The sequence below is a fragment of the Leucoraja erinacea genome, chromosome 18 (genome assembly GCF_028641065.1).
Source record: "Leucoraja erinacea ecotype New England chromosome 18, Leri_hhj_1, whole genome shotgun sequence".
Classification (NCBI taxonomy): Eukaryota; Metazoa; Chordata; class Chondrichthyes; order Rajiformes; family Rajidae; genus Leucoraja; species Leucoraja erinaceus.
In genome coordinates, this window is record NC_073394.1 from 3,344,754 (window position 1) to 3,366,515 (window position 21,762).

General features: G+C 47.9%; 1 protein-coding gene across 6 annotated transcripts in view; it reads right to left on the minus strand.

Annotated features, from left to right (window-relative positions):
* Positions 1–303: 303 nt before the first annotated feature.
* The window catches only part of LOC129705570 (anoctamin-5-like), a 131,108-nt gene continuing 109,649 nt past the window's right edge, over positions 304–21,762 (minus strand). For 2 of the 6 annotated variants that reach the window (XM_055649167.1, XM_055649170.1), the window contains 7 exons: positions 19,217–19,386; positions 16,437–16,534; positions 15,567–15,697; positions 7,435–7,640; positions 6,134–6,306; positions 5,335–5,440; positions 1,682–3,844 (listed from right to left, as the gene is read on the minus strand). In XM_055649167.1, the coding sequence (XP_055505142.1) occupies positions 3,620–3,844; positions 5,335–5,440; positions 6,134–6,306; positions 7,435–7,640; positions 15,567–15,697; positions 16,437–16,534; positions 19,217–19,386 (1,109 nt within the window). In that variant the 3' untranslated portion in view covers positions 1,682–3,619. Of the gene's footprint in view, positions 3,845–5,334; positions 5,441–6,133; positions 6,307–7,434; positions 7,641–15,566; positions 15,698–16,436; positions 16,535–19,216; positions 19,387–21,762 lie in introns of all 6 variants that reach the window. The other 4 variants (XM_055649164.1, XM_055649168.1, XM_055649169.1 and 1 more) reach the window with 3 other exon arrangements.

Genomic DNA, 21,762 nt, shown 5'->3' on the forward strand with positions numbered 1-21,762 from the left:
CAGGAACGGGGTACTGATTGAGGATGATCGGCCATGATCACATTGAATGGCGGTGCTGGCTCGAAGGGCCGAATGGCCTACTCCTGCACCTATTGTCCATCGAATGACCAAAGATGGACATACCTACCACCCATAATAGACCCAAGTGTCGAATAGACACAACTCAATGGCTTTCTTCCATTGAGCTGAAAAACATTCCGAGTCTCAATTTTATGTGACGGCTTACATGATCAAGGAAGATACCCTTGTAATTAATTGTTGGGGGGGGGGGGGGGGGGGGGGGGGTAAGCATTGCATCATCATCCCAAGCAGAAAAGCTAATGAGTTCTCAGTCGAGAAGCTGACCATTTTAGGTAGAATGTCACCAATATTTTTTTCCAGATGTTGGAACCTCTTTCAAATCATTCTTAAAAGAATGTTAAAGCTAGGATGTGACCATTGTTAGGGCCCCTAAAACTACATTCAGCAATCAGGCACATTAGATTGGCCTTCCATTTGTTTGTTTAAATTACACATGTCTTTATTCAAGTTTCTTCCACTTTCAGGACAATAGGACATAGAGATAGTTCTCAAACTGGAAGCTGTTGATCGAGTGGGGTGAAGTGGGATAGGAAAGGAGTGGAGGCGGTGTTAATAGAAAAGTTAAAGATCATAAGTGATAGGAGTAGAATTAGGCCATTCGGCCCATCAAGTCTACTCTGCCATTCAATCATGGCTGATCTATCTCTCCCTCCTAACCCCATTCTCCAGAAGGGTTTCGGCCTGAAACGTTGCCTATTTCCTTCGTTCCATAGATGCTGCCGCACCCGCTGTGTTTCTCCAGCACTTTTGTCTACTTTCTTCCCATAACCCCTGACACACGTACTAATCAAAAATCTATCAATATCTGCCTTCAATATATCCACTGACTTGGCCTCCAAGGCAAAGAATTCCACAGATTCACCACCCTCTGACGAAAGAAATTCCTCCTCATCTTCTTCCTAAAAGAACATCCTTTAATTCTGAAGCTGTGACCTCTGGTCTTGGGCTCTCCCACTAGTGGAAGCATCCTCTCCACATCCACTGTATCCAAGCCTTTCACTATTCTGCAAGTTTCAATTCTGCAGGTCTCACCCTCATTCTTCTAAACTCCAGCGAGTACAGGCCCAGTGCCGACAAACGCTCATCATAGGTAAACCCACTCATTCCTGGGATCATTCTTGTAAACCTCCTCTGGACCCTCTCCAGAGCCGGCACATCCTTCCACAGACATGGTGGCCACAATTGCTCACAATATAGCTCGTGCTTTATTCTTTGGAGCGCAGGAGGATGAGTGGTGATCTTATAGAGGTGTACAAAATGATGTAGGGTAGCAGGCAGAATATAGGATTATTCAGTGAACTTCTTGTAACTTTGACTGCTGTCTACTGCCTCAGTGAAGTCCGCCGTGTGATTTTACCAGGTTGTATCCAAAACAATTAACTTCACTGTACCTCGGCACATGTGACTACAAAGTATCAATAAATCACTGCTTCACCTCAGCTCAAGTTCAATAGAATTTGCGTTAGATAGAGCTCTAGCGGCTAGTGGAATCAAGGGATACGGGGGAGAAGGCAGGCACGTGTTATTGATTGGGGATGATCAGCCATGATAAGTTTTTTTTGGCCTTCCATCACAGCAATGTGATGGATGTTTATGTAAAATGTAAATTATGTTGTGTCTGGGGTCTATTTGTTTGTAATGTATGGCTGCAGAAACGGCATTTCATTTGGACCTCGAAGGGCCGAATGGCCTCCTCCTATTTTCTATTTTCTAACTTCTTTCCAACCCTCACTGTCTACTTCAGTACAACTTCAACACCTTAAAATTATTTTTTTTAAGTTGCATTTAGCGATTCCATGGCCAGTTTGAGAATTATTTTGTGATTTTTTTAAAATTTGGTTTAATACCAGATACTAAATAAACACAGATTTGTATTAAATTCAGTGCTAGTCACACAGGAAGCAGTAAATTGTGTGCAGAAGTGCGTGTGTCCGGACTGGAGACTTCAACGACAGATACCCGCGTCAGGAGACTGTGTGCCCACTTTACTTTGTCAAGCCATGATTATTATTGCTAGAGCAAGCAATGGGAAAAGCTTGATACACATCTTAAATCTTGCTGGATTTAATTCCTTGGTTCCAACACAGAAATGGTCCTGAAGAGAGACACAAAATGCTGAACTCAGCGGGACGGGCAGCATCTCTGGAGAGAAGGAATGATGCCTGTCCCGCTGAGTTACTCCAGCATTTTGTGTCTATCTTCGGTTTAAACCAGCATCTGCAGTTCCTTCCAACACATAGAAATGGTCCTATTCCCTACAAGATCACAACCCCTTGTACTTCGGGAACTATTTTTAAATCAGTAGTCTTCTTGGATTTGTACAAGTAATGGGCAAACTTGCAATGCCTTTGATGTTCCTCTACCAGAGGAGGTAGTTGAGGCAGGGACTATCCCCACGTTTAAGAGACAAGTAGACAGGTACATGGATAGGACAGGTTTGGAGGGATATGGGCCAAACGCAGGCAGGTGGGACTAGTGTAGCTGGGACAGGTTGGCCAGTATGTGCAAGTTGGGCCTGTTTCCACACTGTGTCACTATGACTCTGACCATAAATTGATCAGCTAATGACTGAATGGCTGAGTAGACTCGATGGGCTGAATGGCCCAATTCTGCTCCTATCATTTATGAACTTAGAAACTTACGAACATTGGTGATTTGCAGACATTGATTAACCCCAATGTGCTAATGTTCGGAGAGTGCAAAAAATATTATTAGACGGGTTAAGATCTGTGTGCATTTTAAACAAAAAATATATATTTTGCACTTATTTTTGCCCCCAAAAAATTAGATGCCAGATGGCTCACAGGAGATCAGTAGTGAAAACTAGGCACCAGAATACAGCAGTTATTTCCCATCTTAGTTGACCTAACCCCATGTAAGATTTCCGCTGTGTTTTAACATGGCGACGAAAGGAATGGCTCAAGTATTCATAGTGAAAAAAATTATGCAGGCAAGTTATGGGAGGAAGAAAATAAAAGGCAAAACAGAGAAGTAGCAGAAAGATGGTTTAAGTAGAGAAACAAAGAGAAAAAACAAAGATCAAGTGATTATCTAAACAGATGATAAATTACATTCCATCCACAGATTTGCATCATGATTCTAATACATGGTCAAATTATACTTGGTGTCCTATAACTTCACCTTCTTCCTGATGGTTATACCCAAACTCTTCCTGATGGTTATACCCAAACTCTCCTGGAGTGGCAACATTCGGGAATAGGGTCCATTCACATTCAAAGCGTCCTCTGTCTCAGAGGAAAGGCAAATAACGAAGATAGTGGAAACTGTGAGCGGTCGGTCGGTCGGTCAGTTTCGACAGAAGCCCAGTATGGCGGACACAGTGAAACTGCCTCCTCGCCAAGGATACAGTTTTCCGGACGGTAGCTGTGTCAGCGATATCGTGATTAGCGGAGACGCAATTGATGTCTCCTCCCCATCTTGTTCCTTGTGGAAGAATCAAATAAATTGATTTATTCCCCCCCAAAAAAAAACCTGAAACGTTCTTGGTTTTCCCCCCCACATCAGGCGACAGCGTGGACTAGAGCTCCTCGCTCAAGAGTTCCACTTTCTCCGCATGCGCCGACATCTCCTTGTTCACCACCACGTTCTCCTTGCCCGCCAGTGTCTCCCGCAGTTTGTTCAGCTCGTACTCGTGAAGAATCTTCTGCGTCAGATACTTCTCCCGCTTGATCCGGGCCTTCACCTCGCTTGGAACGTCGGGAATCAAAGCCGCGATGGAAAATTTCACCAGGAAGACGACGTGCTGGATTGGAGCAGGGAAAAAAAAGGTCAAATCAGCAAGTTAAAATGAACCTTGCTAAGCCAGGCAACCCTTTGTGTGCTGGTCCTAGACAGATAGACAATAGGTGCAGGAGTAGGCCATTTGGCCCTTCGAGTCAGCACCGTCATTCAATGTGGTCATGGCTGATCATCCCCAATCAGTACCCCGTTCCTGCCTTCTCCCCATATCCCCTGATTCCGTTTCCGGATTGTCAAAGCTGCCACAGCCAGACATAAAAACAGTTTTTATCCACGAGTAGTTGCTCTACTCAACAGCCAAAAATCTGTAGCCTCCCTTTGATCTGGTATTTTGTTGGTTCACATGCTTGTTCAATGGTGTTTTATCATTAATGTTTTATTATTATTAATGTTTAGTGTTTTTTTTGAGTCATTCGTAACTGTTACTGTATGTCATGTTGTTACTTGTGGGCGGAGCACCAAGGCAAATTCCTTGTATGTGAATACTTGGCCAATAAACGTACTTACTTAGTCCCAAAGAGCTCTATCTAACTCTCTCTAGAAAGCATCCAGTGAACCGGCCTTCCGAGGCAGAGAATTCCACAAATTCGCAACTCTCTGGGTGAGAAAAGGTTTTTCCTCATCTCAGTTCTAAATGGCGAACCCCTTATTCTTAAACTGTGGGCTCTGGTCACAGAAGTGGGTCAGGCATTCCAATCGCTCCACTCTTTGAAACCTCTCAGACGTTACACAGTGAACGGTTCGATTGTAATTAAAGAAAAATAGACACAAATAGTTGGAGTAACTCAGCTTCTCTGGAGAAAAGGAATAGGTGACGTTTCGGGTCGAGACCCTTCGAAATTGTAATCGTGTATTGTCTTTCTGCAGGCTGGTTAGCACGCAACAAAAGCATTTCACTGTACCTCGTTACATGTGACGATAAACCAAACTAAAATTATGAAGGGGGAATATTGGAGGATGGAAGCCTGAATTAAGTGTACTTTGATGGAATTAAAATCTCAGCGGATACAGGCTTTCTGATTCCACACTGAAGGGAGATTCAAGTTTTCTAGACAATACAAATTATCAATAAAGAGAATTGGTATAAAAAAACTGCAGGTGAAGAAAAAAAAGTGAGAATAGGGCACAGAATGGTGGAATTTAGGGCAGCACGGTGGCGCAGAGGTAGAGTTACTACCTTACAGCGCCAGAGACCCAGGTTCGATCCTGACTACGGGTGCTGTCTGTATGGAGTGTGTATGTTCTCCCCGTGACCTGTGCGGGTTTTCTCCGGGTGCTCCGGTTTCCTCCCACACTCCAAAGACGCGCGGGTTTTTTTTGGTTAATTGGCTTCTGTAAATTGTCCACAGTTGCGTCTAGGATAGAAGTAGTGTCCGGGTGATCGCTGGTCTCCACGGACTCGGTGGGCCGAAGGGCCGGCCTGTTTCCGCGCTGTATCACTGAAGTCCCAAGACTTGCATTTCAAAAATGGAAGTTTAAAGTTGAGTATCATACCTCCATGATGATGATGAAGGCCATTTTTGCAGCCAGAATGTGCCAGAATTGCATGTTGTGTCTGTATTCAAAGCTGTGGCCAGGGGGGTAGCGATAATCCTTATACCTGGAACATTAAAAAAAGGGAATCAGTAATAACTTACGTGCAAAGTAGAAAAAGAATTGGACATCAAGTTATAAATGACAAAGTTTACCAAAATATGTTTTACTAGTACAAAGGACACAGAAATGTTGGAAGTAGCTCAGCGAGTCTTGCAAAACAAAGAATCCTTGTGGCACGGTGGCTCAGCGGTCGAGTTGGCCCCTTACAGCGCTCACAGCGCCAGAGGCCCGGGTTCGATCCCGACCACGGGTGCTGCCCGTACGGAGTTTCTACGTTCTCCCGCATTTCACCTGCATTTTTGTCTACCTTCGATTTTTCCAGCATCTGCAGTTCTTTCTTAAACATCTGTTTTACCAAATGATTTGCACGGTGGCACAGCGGTAGAGTTGCCGCCTCACAGCACCAGAGACCCGGGTTCGATCCCGACTACGGGTGCTGCCCTTACGGAGTTTCTACGTTCTCCCCGTGACCTGCGTGGGTTTCCTCCGGGTGCTCCGGTTTCCTCCCACACTCCAAAGACGCGCGGGATTGTCGGTTACTTGGCTTCTGTAAATTGTCCACAGTTGCGTGTAGGATAGAACTAGTGTCCGGGTGATCGCTGGTCTTCACGGACTTGGTGGGCCGAATGGCCTGTTTTCTCGCTTGTGTCTGTAAAACTATGACTGCATTTGCAGAGAACATTTCTTCATCGCTTACCTGCAAGATGTGATGTTGCCGTTGTACGATGACTTGACATCTAAGACGGAGGTGCTGGCGATCGACAGGCTGTTGTTGATGTATCCTTTCATTGGGTGTTCAAGATTTTCCGAATAGGCATACTTGTACACCAGGCGTGGGATCATATCGGATGTGAAAGCCACGATGAAAGCCTGGCGATTTGAAAGAAGGTACTGACTGGAATATTTCCGCATTAAATTACAACGTTAATGAAGAACATCTAAAACAAAGATTAAAGCTATAATAACTCTGTGTTATGGCCCTGTCCCACTGTACGAGCTCATCCAAGAGCTCTCCCGAGTTAAAAAAAAAAAATCTAACTCGTGGTAAGCACGTAGAATGTACGTAGTGGGTACGTCGGAGCTCGGGACGTCTCTTAGCGGCTCGTAACGCTAACGGCTGGTATCCGGGAAACGCGGTAAGCTCATGAAGACTCGTGAAGGTTTTTCAACATGTTGAAAAATGTCCACGAGAGCCCAGAGTATCTACGAGCGGCCATTACCATAAATCTCTGAGTTCGAATCAGGGCAAACTCGGGAGAACTCTTTGAATGAACTCGTACAGTGGGACAGGGGCATCAGAGCCAGAGAGTCCTTATGGGTCGGTCCCACTTAGGCGATTTTTCAGCGGACTGCGACCTTTAAGCGAACTGGAATGGTGACTGTTAGAGTGGAACACACACACACACGCACACATCGCAAAGGCGGGGGGCCAGGGAAAGCGGGGGGGAGCGCTGTCTGAAATTCACACGGTGCAAAGCCAAGGTGATACAGACACACACCGCGATGAACGGGAAGGTTAAGACGGCTAGCACAGTGTATGTTAAGTCCTTTAAAAGAGCGGAGAGGGGTAAGGCGGAGAGAAGGGGGGAGAAGGGTGGAGAGAAGGGGGGAGAGAAGGGGGGAGAAGGGGGGAGAAGAGAAGGAGTGGAGACACTTTTAAGAAGCCAGACAACTTTTAATAAGCCAGAGATACACAGCTGTGAAGATTGTTGGCCATTACCGGTTGGTTTTCCTTGGTTCTGAAAACTCGTGCTTACGTTTTTTTCCCCCAGTGAGCCAATTAGAATGGCCAAGGCGATTAACTAAAACTACCTGCGGCTACCTGGACTACCTACCTCGACATGTCGACCCCACTACCACTGCACCTACGACTACACGATTATCGATTTTTGCCATTGGCGACCAATTGACCCATTGTATCCCTGACCCACTGAGTGCCTCTGAACTAAACGTTAAACATCTTGGCGCCCAGGGCTCTTTGGCAAGGAGGTGACTTACGTTAATGACGACAGAGACGATGGCCACACTGTTGAGTATTTGTTGCCATATCCCGATACTGTGGGCCTTGGCTGCCATTGGCCTCCGGAACTGCGTGATGAACTTCCATGCGTCCACGCGGATCTCGATGATGTTGTTCAGCAGCGCGAGGACGGGAGCCAGAGGAAACGAGGCAACAAATAGCGTCACAAACCCAAACTGGATCACTGCAAAACAAGCAACAAAGGCATCAATAGACAATAGGCAATAGGTGCAGGAGTAGAGGCCATTCGGCCATTCGAGCCTGCACCGCCATTCAATGTGATCATGGCTGATCATCCCCAATCAGTACCCCGTTCCTGCCTTCTCCCCATATCCGCTATTTTTAAGAGCCCTATCTAGCTCTCTCTTGAAAGCATCCAGAGAACCGGCCTCCACCGCCCTCTGAGGCAGAGAATTCCACAGACTCACAACTTTCGGTGCGAAAAAGTGTTTCCTCGTCTCCGTTTTAAATGACTCACCCCTTATTCTTAAACTGTGTGGCCCCTGGTTCTGGATTCCTCCGACATCGGGAACATGTTTCCTGCCTCTAGCGTGTCCAAACCCTTAATAATCTTATACGTTTCAATGAGATCTCCTCTCATCCTTCTAAACTCCATAGTGTACAAGTCCAGCTGCTCCATTCTCTCAGCATATGACAGTCCCGCCATCCCGGGAATTAACCTGGTAAACCTACGCTGCACTCGCTCGGAAACAATCATCCCAGGAACGAGTGGTTTAACCTATGATGAGCGTTTGTCGGCACTGGGCCTGTACGATTCGAATATACCTTATTTATCCCTAGATAAAAGTGAAGCAAATATAGTTACAACCTCCCATTAGTTGAAGCAGCTACTCCATACACCCTAGACACAAGGAACTGCAGATGCTGGTTTGCAAAAGACACAAAGTGCTGGAGTAACCCAGTGGGCCAGGCAGCATCTCTGGAGAACATGGATAGGTGAGATTTTGTTTCGACACCTGAAACTTCTGAATGAAGGACCCGAACCAAAACGCCACCTATCCATGTTCTCCACAGATGCTGCAGAGTGTGTAGGATGGTGCTAGTATACTGGGGGATCTCTGGTCATAAGGAATAGGAGTAGAATTAGGCCATTCAGCCCGTCAAGTCTACTCCGCCATTTAATCATGGCTGATCTATCTCTCCCTCCTAAAGTAAGTAGAGATGAGGAAAAACCTTTTCTCACCCAGGGAGTTGCGAATTTGTGGAATTCTCTGCCTCGGAAGGCAGGTTCACTGGATGCTTTCTAGAGAGAGTTAGATAGAGCTCTTTGGGACTAAGTAAGTAAGTTTATTGGCCAAGTATTCACATACAAGGAATTTGCCTTGGTGCTCCGCCCACAGGTAACAACATGACATCCAGTGACAGTTATGAATGACTCAGTAAACACTAAACATTAATAATAATAAAACATTAATGATAAAACACCATTGATCAAGCATGTGAACCAACAAAACCCCATTCTCCTGCCTTCCCCCCATGACCTCTGACACCCGTACTAATCAAGAAGGCACGGACTCAGTGGACGGAAGGGCCTGTTTCCAGGCTGTGTCTTTAGAGAGTCCGAAAGACTTCCTGCAGCACAGATTAATTCTCTTACCACCACCTTTGTGAAGTACCAGGTTTCCAGCTCACAGCTCCACGCTGCTTGCAGAGCAACTCCAAACCACTAGAGGGAGCATTTGGTCCAAAGCAAGACCAAGCTTGAGTTCCATTCCCAGTCCAAATAATCCACAATAATGGGCCAACAGTTAAAGGAACCAAAGATTCTCAGCTACAAGGGATAAAACAGTTGAGACTTAACAACTTTTGGGGCGGCACATGGGCGTCAGAGACCCCGGTTCGATCCTGACCACAGGTGCCGCCGTCTGTACGGAGTTTGTACGTTCTACTCGTGACCCGTGTGGGTTTTCTCCAGGTGCTCTGGTTTCCTCCCACACTCCAAAGACACACAGGTTTGTAGGTTATTTGTCTTTGGTAAAGATTATAAGTTGTTCCCAGTGTATCCATGTCCTCCAGTGATGCAGCCCGACCCGCTGTGTTACTCCAGCACTTTGTGTTTCTTTTACTCGTGAGCAGTTTCAGTTTAGTGCATAGACACAAAAAGCTGGAGTGACTCAGTGGGACGGGCAGTATCTCTGGAGAGGAGGAATGGGTGACGTTTCGGGTCAAGACCTTTCTTCAGACTCAGACTCAGTCTGAAACGCCACACATTCCTTCTCTCTGGAGATGCTGCCTGGCCCACTGAGTTACTCCAGCTTTTTGTGTCTATCTTCAGTTTAAACCAGTATTTGCAGTTCTTTCCTCAGTTACGTTTATTGTCAGTGAGGCTCAAACGAAACTCCGTTTCCACAGCCATATAAACAAAGACAATTCCTACAAGACATACACACGTCAATTTACACAAACATCCATCTCCTCCTCACTGTGATGGAAGGCAAAGTCTTTTCTCCCCTACACCATTTCTCTCCCAATGTCGAAGCCCCAGGCGGGCGATGGTAAGTCTCACGGCCATTTTAGGCCGCGCCGGGCGATGTATGGCCCCGCTCCAGGTCTAAACGTCACGAAGTTGGAGCCCCCGGCGGGCGCTGGAATGTCCCGTAGCCATTAAAGCCGCGCCGGGCGATGCACGGCCCCGCTCCGGGTCGTTCCAACCCTGCGACACGGGCGGGAGAAGTCGCGATGCGGGAGCTCCGAAAAGCGGTCTCCCGCCCGGACTCACAAGCTCCCGATGTCCCGACAGTCCACAGATTTGCAGCTGGAGCCTCCGAGCTCCGGAGTCGGGCCACCGCAGCGAGCCACCACCGCTCCCTACGCTCCGAGGCCGGCCAGCCCCACGATGGTGAGTAGTCCGCAGGCTCCGCCACTGGAGCCCCCGGATCGTTCCGGTTGGAGGCCACTCCACGGTGCTAGGCCCCAACGACAACGGAGACCCGACAGGAAAAAGGTCAGGTCTCCCGGACAGGGAAGAGATTTTTTTAAGTTTCCCCCTTTCCCCACATATACACAGTTAAAAACAGCACTAAAACACACGAACAACTACATTTAACTAGACAAAAAATAAAAAAAAGACAGACAGGCTGTAGGGGGCGCTGCAACAGGTGAGTCACGCAGCCACATGTACCCAGGTACTACCCAGGTAGTCCCAACTGTCTCCTCCCCTTCTCAGCTCTCCCTCAGCCCTTTGATTTTACTTCGGAGTCACGTGAGTGATTCCGTGAAGAAGCCCGTCCCAGGACGCGTTGCGGCATTACGTTTTCGGCATGCAAAGCGGCAGCCGGGAGTCAGGGCTCCCGAAGAAAACGAGAGAGAATCTAAGTTTAGGTAAGTACTTACCTTTTCCTTTTACAGCCCCTTTGCGTCTGCTTGTTTTTTCCCGCAGGGACGTGCAAGCGGCCCCCTTGGACTCTGGCAGGAGTTTCCCGTTCGAGGGAGGGGAGGAAAGACGCTACCAGGGAGACAGAGCGCCGGCGGACCATGAATGGGACCTGTGCCGGTGCCGAGAAAATCTCCCCAGGGGCTACAGCTGACAGCTGGAAGACGGCGCTAGCGCTCTGTTGGGGGTTCCCCTTAGTCCTCGCTCGCTCTCCACGCACTGTCCAGGTGAGGCAGGCAGGCAGGCGGGCGGGAGGAGGCTTCCGACATTTACGGAGCCGTTAGGGGAACCCACTGTGCAGAGCTGGCGTGGAGTACGCTGCAGCCCGAGTGCAGGTGAGCAGCAGCCCGAGTACAGGGAGAGCGAGGTCCGCTAATCAGCGGCCCGCTCCCGACTCTGCACTAAGACCGCCAGCATCAGCTGGGGGCTGAGGGGGGAAATATGCTGCACCTGCCCGCTCAAGAGAGAGTCAGGGCAGCAACAGGCGGTAGGACCGCTTAGCGGGCGGTCCGCAAACCCGACATCGGGACCGAGCCAGCCCGCTAGCACCTGACCACGTCAACGGCAAAAGGGAGCGGGCTGGATGTGTGGAAAACCCGGCAGTGGAATGACATTGGACTGGGAAGTCTCTCCACCCAGGAGGGGGAGAGACAGCTGCCTGAGCTGCAGGAACGACTCTTGGGCATTGGAAAGGTGAGTTTGCAGTTGTGTTTTATTACAGAGTTCAGGAACACAACGCAGAACTCGCAAAGAGGAACTGCCCCGCTCCAACTCTACCAGCGGGGCAGCAACCGGCGGCAGCGTCGCTCGTAGAGCGTTTTTTCGCTATCCCTGAGACCGAGCCAAGCCAGTCTCGCCATAGCCTACACGGCGGACTGGGAAAGCGGACAGGAAGCAAAACGGCCGGTCGTCTCCGACTTGTCGGAGGTGGGGGGGAAATGTCCACCCCAAAGCGGGGGAGAGACAGCCGCCTAAGCTGCATCCAGCAGCTATTGGAGGGGATGGTCTACCGAGAGCAGCAGCGCTCTCGGACAGACAGGACAGGCGCCCCCTCCATGGTGCTGAGTCCGGCACCTCCCTTTGCGACCTCGGACCAGGAATGGGAGGTTAGCATCGGTGACCAGGGGCAGGCTGGTCTGAGTATGGGGCAGGCGGAAGGAGCCAAAGAGAGCAGGGTGTGCAGGAAGAGCTGCTGGGGGTCGTAAGCCGATTCGTCGCTACCCCACGGGTTGGAGCAACACTGGAGCCAAGGATGGCTGACAGCATTAACCATCTCTCCAACAAACCACTGCGGGAGAAGGTGCTCGCCCAAGTGCTTGAGGAGCACACAGCCCCGGATAATTGTGAGGCTCTCAAGGTCAAGAGCCTCAATCCTCAAATATGGGGCAACGTGGGGGGACCGATTCGGACACAGGAGGTCGAACTCCAGCGCATACTTCGCCTCCTCACGGCGGCTATAACAGCCCATGCGCGGGGTGTCGAGACCGTAGATATGACATCTCACCAACAGGATGTCCTGGCACTCATGTGCACGACACAATATGAGCTGAATAACCTGAGAAGAGACAACATCAGGCCGGCCCTCAATCCTAAATTTGCAGGATTATGCAAAACTCCATCAGTAGAGACCGACTCATTTTTTATTTGGGAAGGACTTGAACAAACAGCTCAAAGAGATGGAGGAGGCGTCTAAGACCTTTAGCCTCATGAGGGCACCACCGGCAGCGAACATACCAAAGCTCTTCATTCCACCCAGGCGGCAGCACACCACTGTATCTACCAGTCGGCGTCCCGAATATGCGACTGGTCAAAGCTTGGGGCCGCACTATCCCCAGAAACCTTTTTAGGTCAGGGCCTGCAGCGGACCCCCTGGAAAATGCGCCTCCCCCCAACATCGCCAGTACATCGACAGGGAAGAACACTCAAAAAGAAAAAACACAACCCCGCCAATATCCATGGAGGTAGGTGGGTCTGGTTCCTACCAGCAAATAGAGCGCTTTCTTGGACTATCTTGGCTTTCATATTAATTCAGTCCACGTAACTTTAATGTTGCCAAGAGACAACATAGTTGAATTGGCACAAACAAAGAACAAATTAATGGTCAAACTACCAACTACTCGACAAATAACAGAGTAATTGGGGGAAATGGTACCATTTTTTCTGTCTACATGATTCAGATGTTAGTATCAAAATCAACATATAGGTTGTCATTGAGCATCTCATGAAGTTACCCACTGAAATAATATCAGAAAGACAGTGGTGGGGTTACCACTTATACTGGGCATTAAGTATCTAAAAAATTGCTCGGGTGAAAATTATGAGTTTAAGCACTTGCATGTATGGGTATAAATAAGACTACACTATGGAGGTGGCCTATATTAACCATATGGCAGCATAAAGTCGGTATCATATGACAAGTTGGTCAAAACAATTTGGCAATGGTATATCCATAGAGGTATTGGACTATCAACAACTTACCTGCCTGGTAAGCAAAATAAGGTGACAGACACCAGGTCACATAAAAGTAAGGACAACATCAATTAGATGTTTTCATATAAAGTTTAACAAAACTATCAAGCTATATGATGCAACAGATATTAATGCATTTTCATTGTCGCTGTACTGTACACTGACAATGACAATTAAAATGGAATGTGAAACTGATATCGATTATTTGCATTAACGCTATATCACCAGGTGTTTGGGGATGTCCTATGTATGTCGCGGGGGGAAACCAGACCCTGGGCAAGTGGAATCCTCATTAAAACATTTCTCTGGAACAGATAGTTCCAGCAGAAAGATCGTCAGCTATATATATTAGCTTTTCTGGCCTATAGGTCATGTTGTCATTCAAGAATGTATTTATAATATTGATAGACAAATGCGTTCACGCAGCATTGGTGAAATTAATTTTATGTATTTTCCCTTCTGCCTCACCAATCGAGAACAACGCACAGTACAAAAGGATTCTGCTTCAGGTATTTGATAGTACCTGACGGACTTACGCAGGCCTTGTTTCACTTCACGCCATAACATGGTTGTTGGAACTTGGATGGTGTTTTTCCAGTACCCAGAATTATTAATATCGGAGCCGGGCACAAATCTACTGTGCCATGAGAAATAAGCTCCTGAGCTGCAGATTCTGCGCAAACCTCTGGGACTGGGATTGTTATACTGAATAATCGACACCATGTCAGCATCCTTTTGAACATCCACTGGACTACAACACTTGTCCAGCATCAAGAGAAGTACTGCAAGGATAAAGGGGAAAACCTACTCATCCGAATCAGGTACTACGAACTGGAATTCCTGGAGAACCTTCATCATGATGAAGGATTCGGCTACAGTGCCATCAACACAGCTAGAATTGCCCTGCCTGTTCTTTTTCAAAACAGCTACAGGACAACAGGCCATGGGGTCACTGGCTGGTGGTAATGAAGGGTATTAAAACTCTAAACCCCTAGACAATGTACACCTATATATGGGATGTCACAGTGGTTAACCACACTTCAGGGGATCCCACCAGCCAGAGTCCAAAACCTGAACCTTCTATGCACTAAAAACATATGTTAAAGGTACATGGAGCAGCACAGAGGGTCCAGTCACTACTCCTATTTCAACTGGACACCATGCTCACAGCTTCAGACCAGATCTCTATCATTTGTCCAGGGAATGGTCAAACCAGACCAGGAATACTTTATCCAGTCATAAAATCCGGGCTTACCCGCCAGAGAACACGGTAATGTACCAAGACCCTTTTTTACCTTACATAGACACAACCTAATTATGCGAGGGAGATGAAAAGCCTTGTGGGTTGGTTACAAAAAACCTTGTGGTCGGGTAACAAGCCTTTTTTGAAATGGCTCAAGCAGGTTAAAGCTCTTGGGATAAAACTAACATGTCAAAGTTGTCATCCCACAGGAGAAGCTTCCACGTCAACGGCAAAAGAATGGACGTACCTATAAACCACATCCTGGCTCCAGCAGAATAGTGGGGGTAAACGTTCAGAGAGAAATAAATTATAAACTGTTGACAAAACCTGTGTTTATTTGCAGGAAGATTCCAATCTGCAAATATTCAAATTAGCCAAGGGGAGCATTTTTTAAAATTCTTCAGTGTTATTGTAAAATACCATGGGTTTTTCTATAAACAGAATCATTGGTTGATTATGATAACACGCTTCCTCCCTCAAAGGCTTCGGCAGCGAGTGATATAAACTGTTACACGGTTTGAAATCACAGAGCTTTGAAATCTTCACGGAATCACTCACGTGACTCCGAAGTAAAATAGTAAGATTAAACGAGAACTTACCAGTTTGAAGTTTGATCTGTATTTTATGAGGAGTTACGATGAGGGTTTACGTGCCCTCCGCTCCCACCCTCATTACATGGATCAAACTGATAATTGATGTCTCTTTGTTCTTTACTATGTTACTTCAAATACGTGTCTGTCTGTGATTCCACACCGCTGCTTTGAAGTTATGCCGCAACGCGTCCTGGGACGGGCTTCTTCACGTAAACCCTCATCGTAACTCCTCATAAAATACAGATCAAACTTCAAACTGGTAAGTTCTCGTTTAATCTTACTATTTTCCAGCATCTGCAGTTCCTTCTTAAACAGTGAAATGTAGGATTGATTCTGGCCGAATATATCGGCATTCCATGACAAACCCCACCCTGCCAGCATCGCTCCTGCCCAGATATCAACTTCACTCACCCATCTCCAGATATTCATAGAAGAGGCCAAACTGGCCCATGTCCTGCAAGTCATGGTCTTGTTCCCAGCGTGAGTACAGACGCTCCGGATGGTGCCTGGCTTTCCGGCTCACCCACCAGTTCTTAATCCAGCTGTGGAGACAGCAGACAACAACATGTGTAGGAGAGAACTGCAGGTGCTGGCTTAAATCGAAGGTAGATCACAAAACTGCTGGAGTAACTCTGCAGGACAGGCGGCATCTCTGGAGAGAAGGAATGGGTGACGTTTCAGGTCTGAGGAAGGGTCTGGACCCAAATCGTCACCGGTTCCTTCTCTCCAGAGATGCTGCATGTTGGGGAAGTCCAGGACAAGGGGTCACAGCTTAAGGATAAGGGGGAAATCCTTTAAAACCGAGATGAGAAGAACTTTTTTCACACAGAGAGTGGTGAGTCTCTGGAACTCTCTGCCGCAGAGGGTAGTCGAGGCCAGTTCATTGGCTATATTTAAGAGGGAGTGAGATGTGGCCCTTGTGGCTAAGGGGATCAGAGGTTATGGAGAGAAGGCAGGTACGGGATACTGAGTTGGATGATCAGCCATGATCATATTGAATGGCGGTGCAGGCTCGAAGGGCCGAATGGCCTACTCCTGCACCTAATTTCTATGTTTCTATGTCCCGCTGAGTTACTCCAGCAACTTCTGATCTACTTTTGATACACAACAGCATTGTATATTAATGATTTGGACAGGCGGGCGGGGGGGGGGGGGTGTTGAAGGGAACGGGTTCAGTAGCGTTGGGGAAACGGGTGAGCGGTGGAATCTTTCGTTGGGGGTCCTCACCGTTGGGGAAGCAGACTCAATGGGTCTGCACTTGGTCTCGTAATTCATACTTACGGCAAAAGTGACTCCTGCATGTTACCCCAAATTTGTTTTCCTGCCATGATGATGGTCAACTGGGTGGTCAACTCGATCAGACAGCCACCAGGGTCACACTGTCACAGCGGCCCGACAGAGAGCAAAAGGGAGAAAGACAACATTAGTATGCAAGAAGGAACTGCAGATGCTGGTTTAAACCCAAGATAGACACAAAAAGCTGGAGTAACTCAACCGGTCAGGCAGCATCTCTGGAGAGAAGGAACATGTGATGTTTCGGATCTAAACCCTTCTTCAGACTTCATGTTTGCAATCGAGTTATTTACAGTGTATAGAGGAGACATGTTGAGGGAATAACGTTTAGTGCAAAGTAAAGCCAGTAAAGTCCGATCAAGGATTGGCCGAGGGTCTCTAATGAGGTAGATAGTAGTTCAGGACCGCTCTCTGGTTGTGGTAGGATGATTCAGTTGCCTGATAACAGCTGGGAAGAAACTGTCCCTGAATCTGGAGGTGTGCGTTTTCACACTTCTGTACCTCTTGCCTGATGGGAGAGGGGAGAAGAGGGAGTGGCCAGGGTGTGACTCGTCCTTGATTATTCTGCTGGCCTTGCCGAGGCAGCGTGAGGTGTAGATGGAGTCAACGGGAGGAAGATAGGCACAAAATGCTGGAGTAACTCAGCGGGACAGGCGACGCCAATGCCTTCGCTCCGTAGATGCTGCCGCACCCGCTGAGTTTCTCCAGCTTTTTTAAAATCTGTTCTACATGATCGGTTCTACCTTTTCCGTGAATTCCACCCCCCTTGGTGTCAAACTCACAAGAGATCAAGGTTCCGTAGGGCCTGTAGACCACTGTGTCTGTGCAACAATGAATTACTCTTTGACAGCGAGGGTTCAGGCCAACATATATTTTGGTCTCCAAATCTGAGGAAGGACATTATTGCCATAGAGGGAGTGCAGAGACAGTTCACCAGACTGATTCCTGGGATGGCAGGACTGTCTTATGAAGAAAGACTGGATAGACTTGGTTTATACTCTCTAGAATTTAGGAGATTGAGAGGGGATCTTATAGAAATTTACAAAATTCTTAAGGGGTTGGACAGGCTAGATGCAGGAAGATTGTTCCCGATGTTAGGGAAGTCCAGGACAAGGGGTCACAGCTTAAGGATAAGGGGGAAATCCTTTAAAACCGAGATGAGAAGAACTTTTTTCACACAGTGGTGAATCTCTGGAACTCTCTGCCACAGGGGGTAGTTGAGGTCAGTTCATTGGCTATATTTAAGAGGGAGTTAGATGTGGCCCTTGTGGCTAAGGGGATCAGGGGGTATGGAGAGAAGGCAGGTACGGGATACTGAGTTGGATGATCAGCCATGATCATATTGAATGGCGGTGCAGGCTCGAAGGGCCAAATGGCCTACTCCTGCACCTAATTTCTATGTTTCTATGTTTTTATCTCTATCTTAAATTCATCTTCAAACTGACTACAAGACAATCCTTAGTAATCCTCAACATCATCCCAGCAGTCCGACAGTCAAAGAAGACAGCAAGGATTTTGAGTCATCCAGGGATATAACTGAAGGTAGACATTAAAAGCTGGAGTTAAACCCCCGTCCCATGGTACGAGTTCATTCCAAGAGCTCTCCCGAGTTTGCCCTGATTCGAACTCAGAGATTTACGGTAATGGCCACTCGTCGGTACTCGGGGCTCTCGTGGACATTTTCAACATGTTGAAAAATCTTCACGAGTCTTCCCGTGCTTACCTGCCGTTAGCGAGTCTTCCCCGAGTGCCTGCCGTTAGCATTACGAGCCGCTAAGAGACGTCCCCGAGTTCTGCCGTACCCGCTACGTTCATTCTCCGTGTTTACCACGAGTTTGATTTTTTTTAAACTCGGGAGAGCCTTTGGAATGAACTCATACCGTGGTACTGGACTTTAACTCAGCGGGACAGGCAGCATCCCTGGAGAGAAGGAGTGGGTGAAGATTCGGGTCCCTTCTTCAAAACTGTTGAAAGTTAACTTTCCTGTTTCCCTCTTCAGTTTTTTTTTGTGTGAATTTTTTTTTCACACAGAGAGTGGTGAATCTGTGGAACTCTCTGCCACAGAAGGTAGTTGAGGCCAGTTCATTGGCTATATTTAAGAGGGAGTTAGATGTGGCCCTTGTGGCTAAAAGGATGAGGGGGTATGGAGAGAAGGCAGGTACGGGATACTGAGTTGGAAAGTCAGCCATGATCATATTGAATGGCGGTGCAGGCTCGAAGGGCAGAATGGTCTACTCCTGCACCTATTTTCTATGTGAACCGGTCTCCACCACCCTCTGAGGCAGAGAATTCCACAGACTCACAACTCTCTTTTAACTCTGAGGCTACGACCTCTAGCCCTGGACTCTCCCACTAATGGAAACATCCTCTCCACATCCAGGCCTTTCACTATTTGGTAAGTTTCAATCAGATCCGCCTCATCCTACTGAACTCCAGCGAGTGAAGAAGGGTCTCGACCCGAATCATCGCCTATTTCCTTCGCTCCATAGATGCTGCCACGCCCGCTGAGTTTCTCCAGCAATTTTGTCTACCTTCCAGCGAGCCATACGTGTCATAGATTGGAGGAGAGAAGGTGTCGTAGAATGGGGTATTAGATGTGATTGGAGATTTGGTTCTGTGGCTAGCCTGGTCGCCTGGGTAGGGCACCGATACAGCGCGGAAATAGGCCCTTCGGCCCATCGAGTCTGTGCCGACCAACGATCGCCGCACTCGTTCCCACGAAGGGCCTCGGTCGCGACGGCAATATATCGCCTGCCCGAATATCCTACCTCCTCACTCCTCCACGAACCGAATAGGAAGTTGTACTTTCCAGGGTAGCCCAGGAACTTGCCCTTGAAGAAGGCGACATAGAAACAGGAAGAGTAGTAGTTGACAAACTGGAAGAGGAACATCTTCATCGTTAGCCGGTTCTCGTACTCAAAGTGAGTCTTGGGGATCTCTGGTGAATCAAACACAAAATTAAACAGTCTGATTAAATGCAGAGTTGCTGCCTCACAGCGCCAGAGACCCGGGTTCGATCCTGACTGCGGGTGCTGTCAGTACGGAGTTTGCACGTTCTCCCCGTGACCTGCGTGGGTTTCATCCGAGAATTAGTTTAGTTCTGTAATATGTTTAATTGTCTGCCACAGGAGGCCGATTCACTGGATGTTTTCAAGAGAGTTACGGCTCTGTCCCACGGTACAAGTTCATTCCAAGAGCTCTCCCGAGTTTAAAAACAATCAAACCCGTGGTAAGCACGGAGAATGAACGTAGCGGGTACGTTGGAGCTCGGGGACGTCTCTTAGCGGCTGGTAACGCTAACTAACGGCAGTTAAGCTCGGGAAGACTCGTGAAGATTTTTCAACATGTTGAAAATGTCTACAAGAGCCCCGAGTACCGACGAGTGGCCATTACCGTAAATCTCCGAGTTCGAATCAGGGCAAACTCGGGAGAGCTCTTGGAATGAACTCGTACCGTGGGACAGGGGCATAAGATTTAGCTCTTAGGGCTAAAGGAATCAAGGGATATGGGGAGAAAGTAGGGACGGGGTACTGATTCTAGATGATCAGCCATGAACATATTGAATGCCGGTGCTGGCTTGAAGGGCCGAATGGCCTCCTCCTGCACCTAATTTTCGATGTTTTCTATGTTTTCTTCTAGTTTTGTTCTCCTTCCTCCCACACTCCAAAGACGTACAGGTTTGCAGCTTAATTGGCTTGGTATAAATGTAAATAGTCCCTAATTGCGAGTTTAGGTTAGTGTTTTAGTGTGCGGGGATCGCTGGTCGATGCAGACTATATAACCATATAACAATTACAGCACGGAAACAGGCCATCTCGGCCCTACAAGTCCGTGCCGAGCAACTTTTTTCCCCTAGTCCCACCTGCCTGCACTCATACCATAACCCTCCATTCCCTTCTCATCCATATGCCTATCCAATTTATTTTTAAATGATACCAACGAACCTGCCTCCACCACTTCCACTGGAAGCTCATTCCACACCGCTACCACTCTCTGAGTAAAGAAGTTCCCCCTCATGTTACCCCTAAACTTCTGTCCCTTAATTCTGGTCATGTCCTCTTGTTTGAATCTTCCCTATTCTCAAAGGGAAAAGCTGATCCACATCAACTCTGTCTATCCCTCTCATCATTTTAAAGACCTCTATCAAGTCCCCCCTTAACCTTCTGCGCTCCAGAGAATAAAGACCTAACTTATTCAACCTTTCTCTGTAACTTAGTTGTTTAAACCCAGGCAACATTCCAGTAAATCTCCTCTGCACTCTCTCTATTTTGTTGACATCCTCGGTGGGCCGAAAGGGCCAGTTTCCGCGCTGTATTTCTGAACTAAAATCACCGCCATCCATCACGGGACAACGTGACATCGTGCGTGTCCCAGTGGGGAATATTTCTAGTGAGCGTCCCTTCTGTCGGGCAGCATCTGTGGAGAACGGCGATAGCTCTTTTGCAAACGGCAGCAAAACGTTTCATAGTGTTGTGCGTACATGACTATAATGGGCCTGTCCCACTTAGGCGATTTGTTGGGCCGCTACAGGCGACTGGCGAACAATTTTCAACATATTGAAACATTTTCGGCGAAAGTGGGAACAATTTTTGCAGCTGTGGGTTGTCGTAGGTTGTCATAGGGGTGAATTCCATTAAAACTAGTCCCTGGCAGACGCCTGAAGAGTCGCCTAAGTGGGACCGGCCATAGACAATAGACAATAGGTGCAGGAGTAGGCCATTCGGCCCATCGAGCCAGCACCGCCATTCAATGTGATCATGGCTGATCATCCCCAATCAGTACCCCGTTCCTGCCTTCTCCCCATATCCCCTGACTCCGCTATCGCTAAGAGCCCTATCCAACTCTCTCTTGAAAGCATCCAGCGAAGCGGCCTCCACCGCCCTCTGAGAATCATTGGGGGTCAGGTATTCACAGTTGGGATCCACAAAGACTCCTCACACCCTTGTAATCTCTGGAACTCTCTGCCACAGAGGGTAGTTGAGGCCACAGTTCATTGGCTATATTTAAGAGGGAGTTTGATGTGGCCATTGTGGCTAAGGGGATCAGGGGGTATGGAGAGAAGGCAGGTACGGGATACTGAGTTGGATGATCAGCCATGATCATATTGAATGGCGGTGCAGGCTCGAAGGGCCGAATGGCCTACTCCTGCACCTATTTTCTATGTTTCTATGTTTCTAAGTCTGTTCGAACTCCTACCTTCCGGCAGACGTTACAAGGCCTTCTATGCCCGCACCTCCAGACGTAGGAACAGCTTCATCCACAGAGCTATCGCTGCTCTGAACCGGCCCTGCTGAGTGCCCCCCCCCCCCCCCCC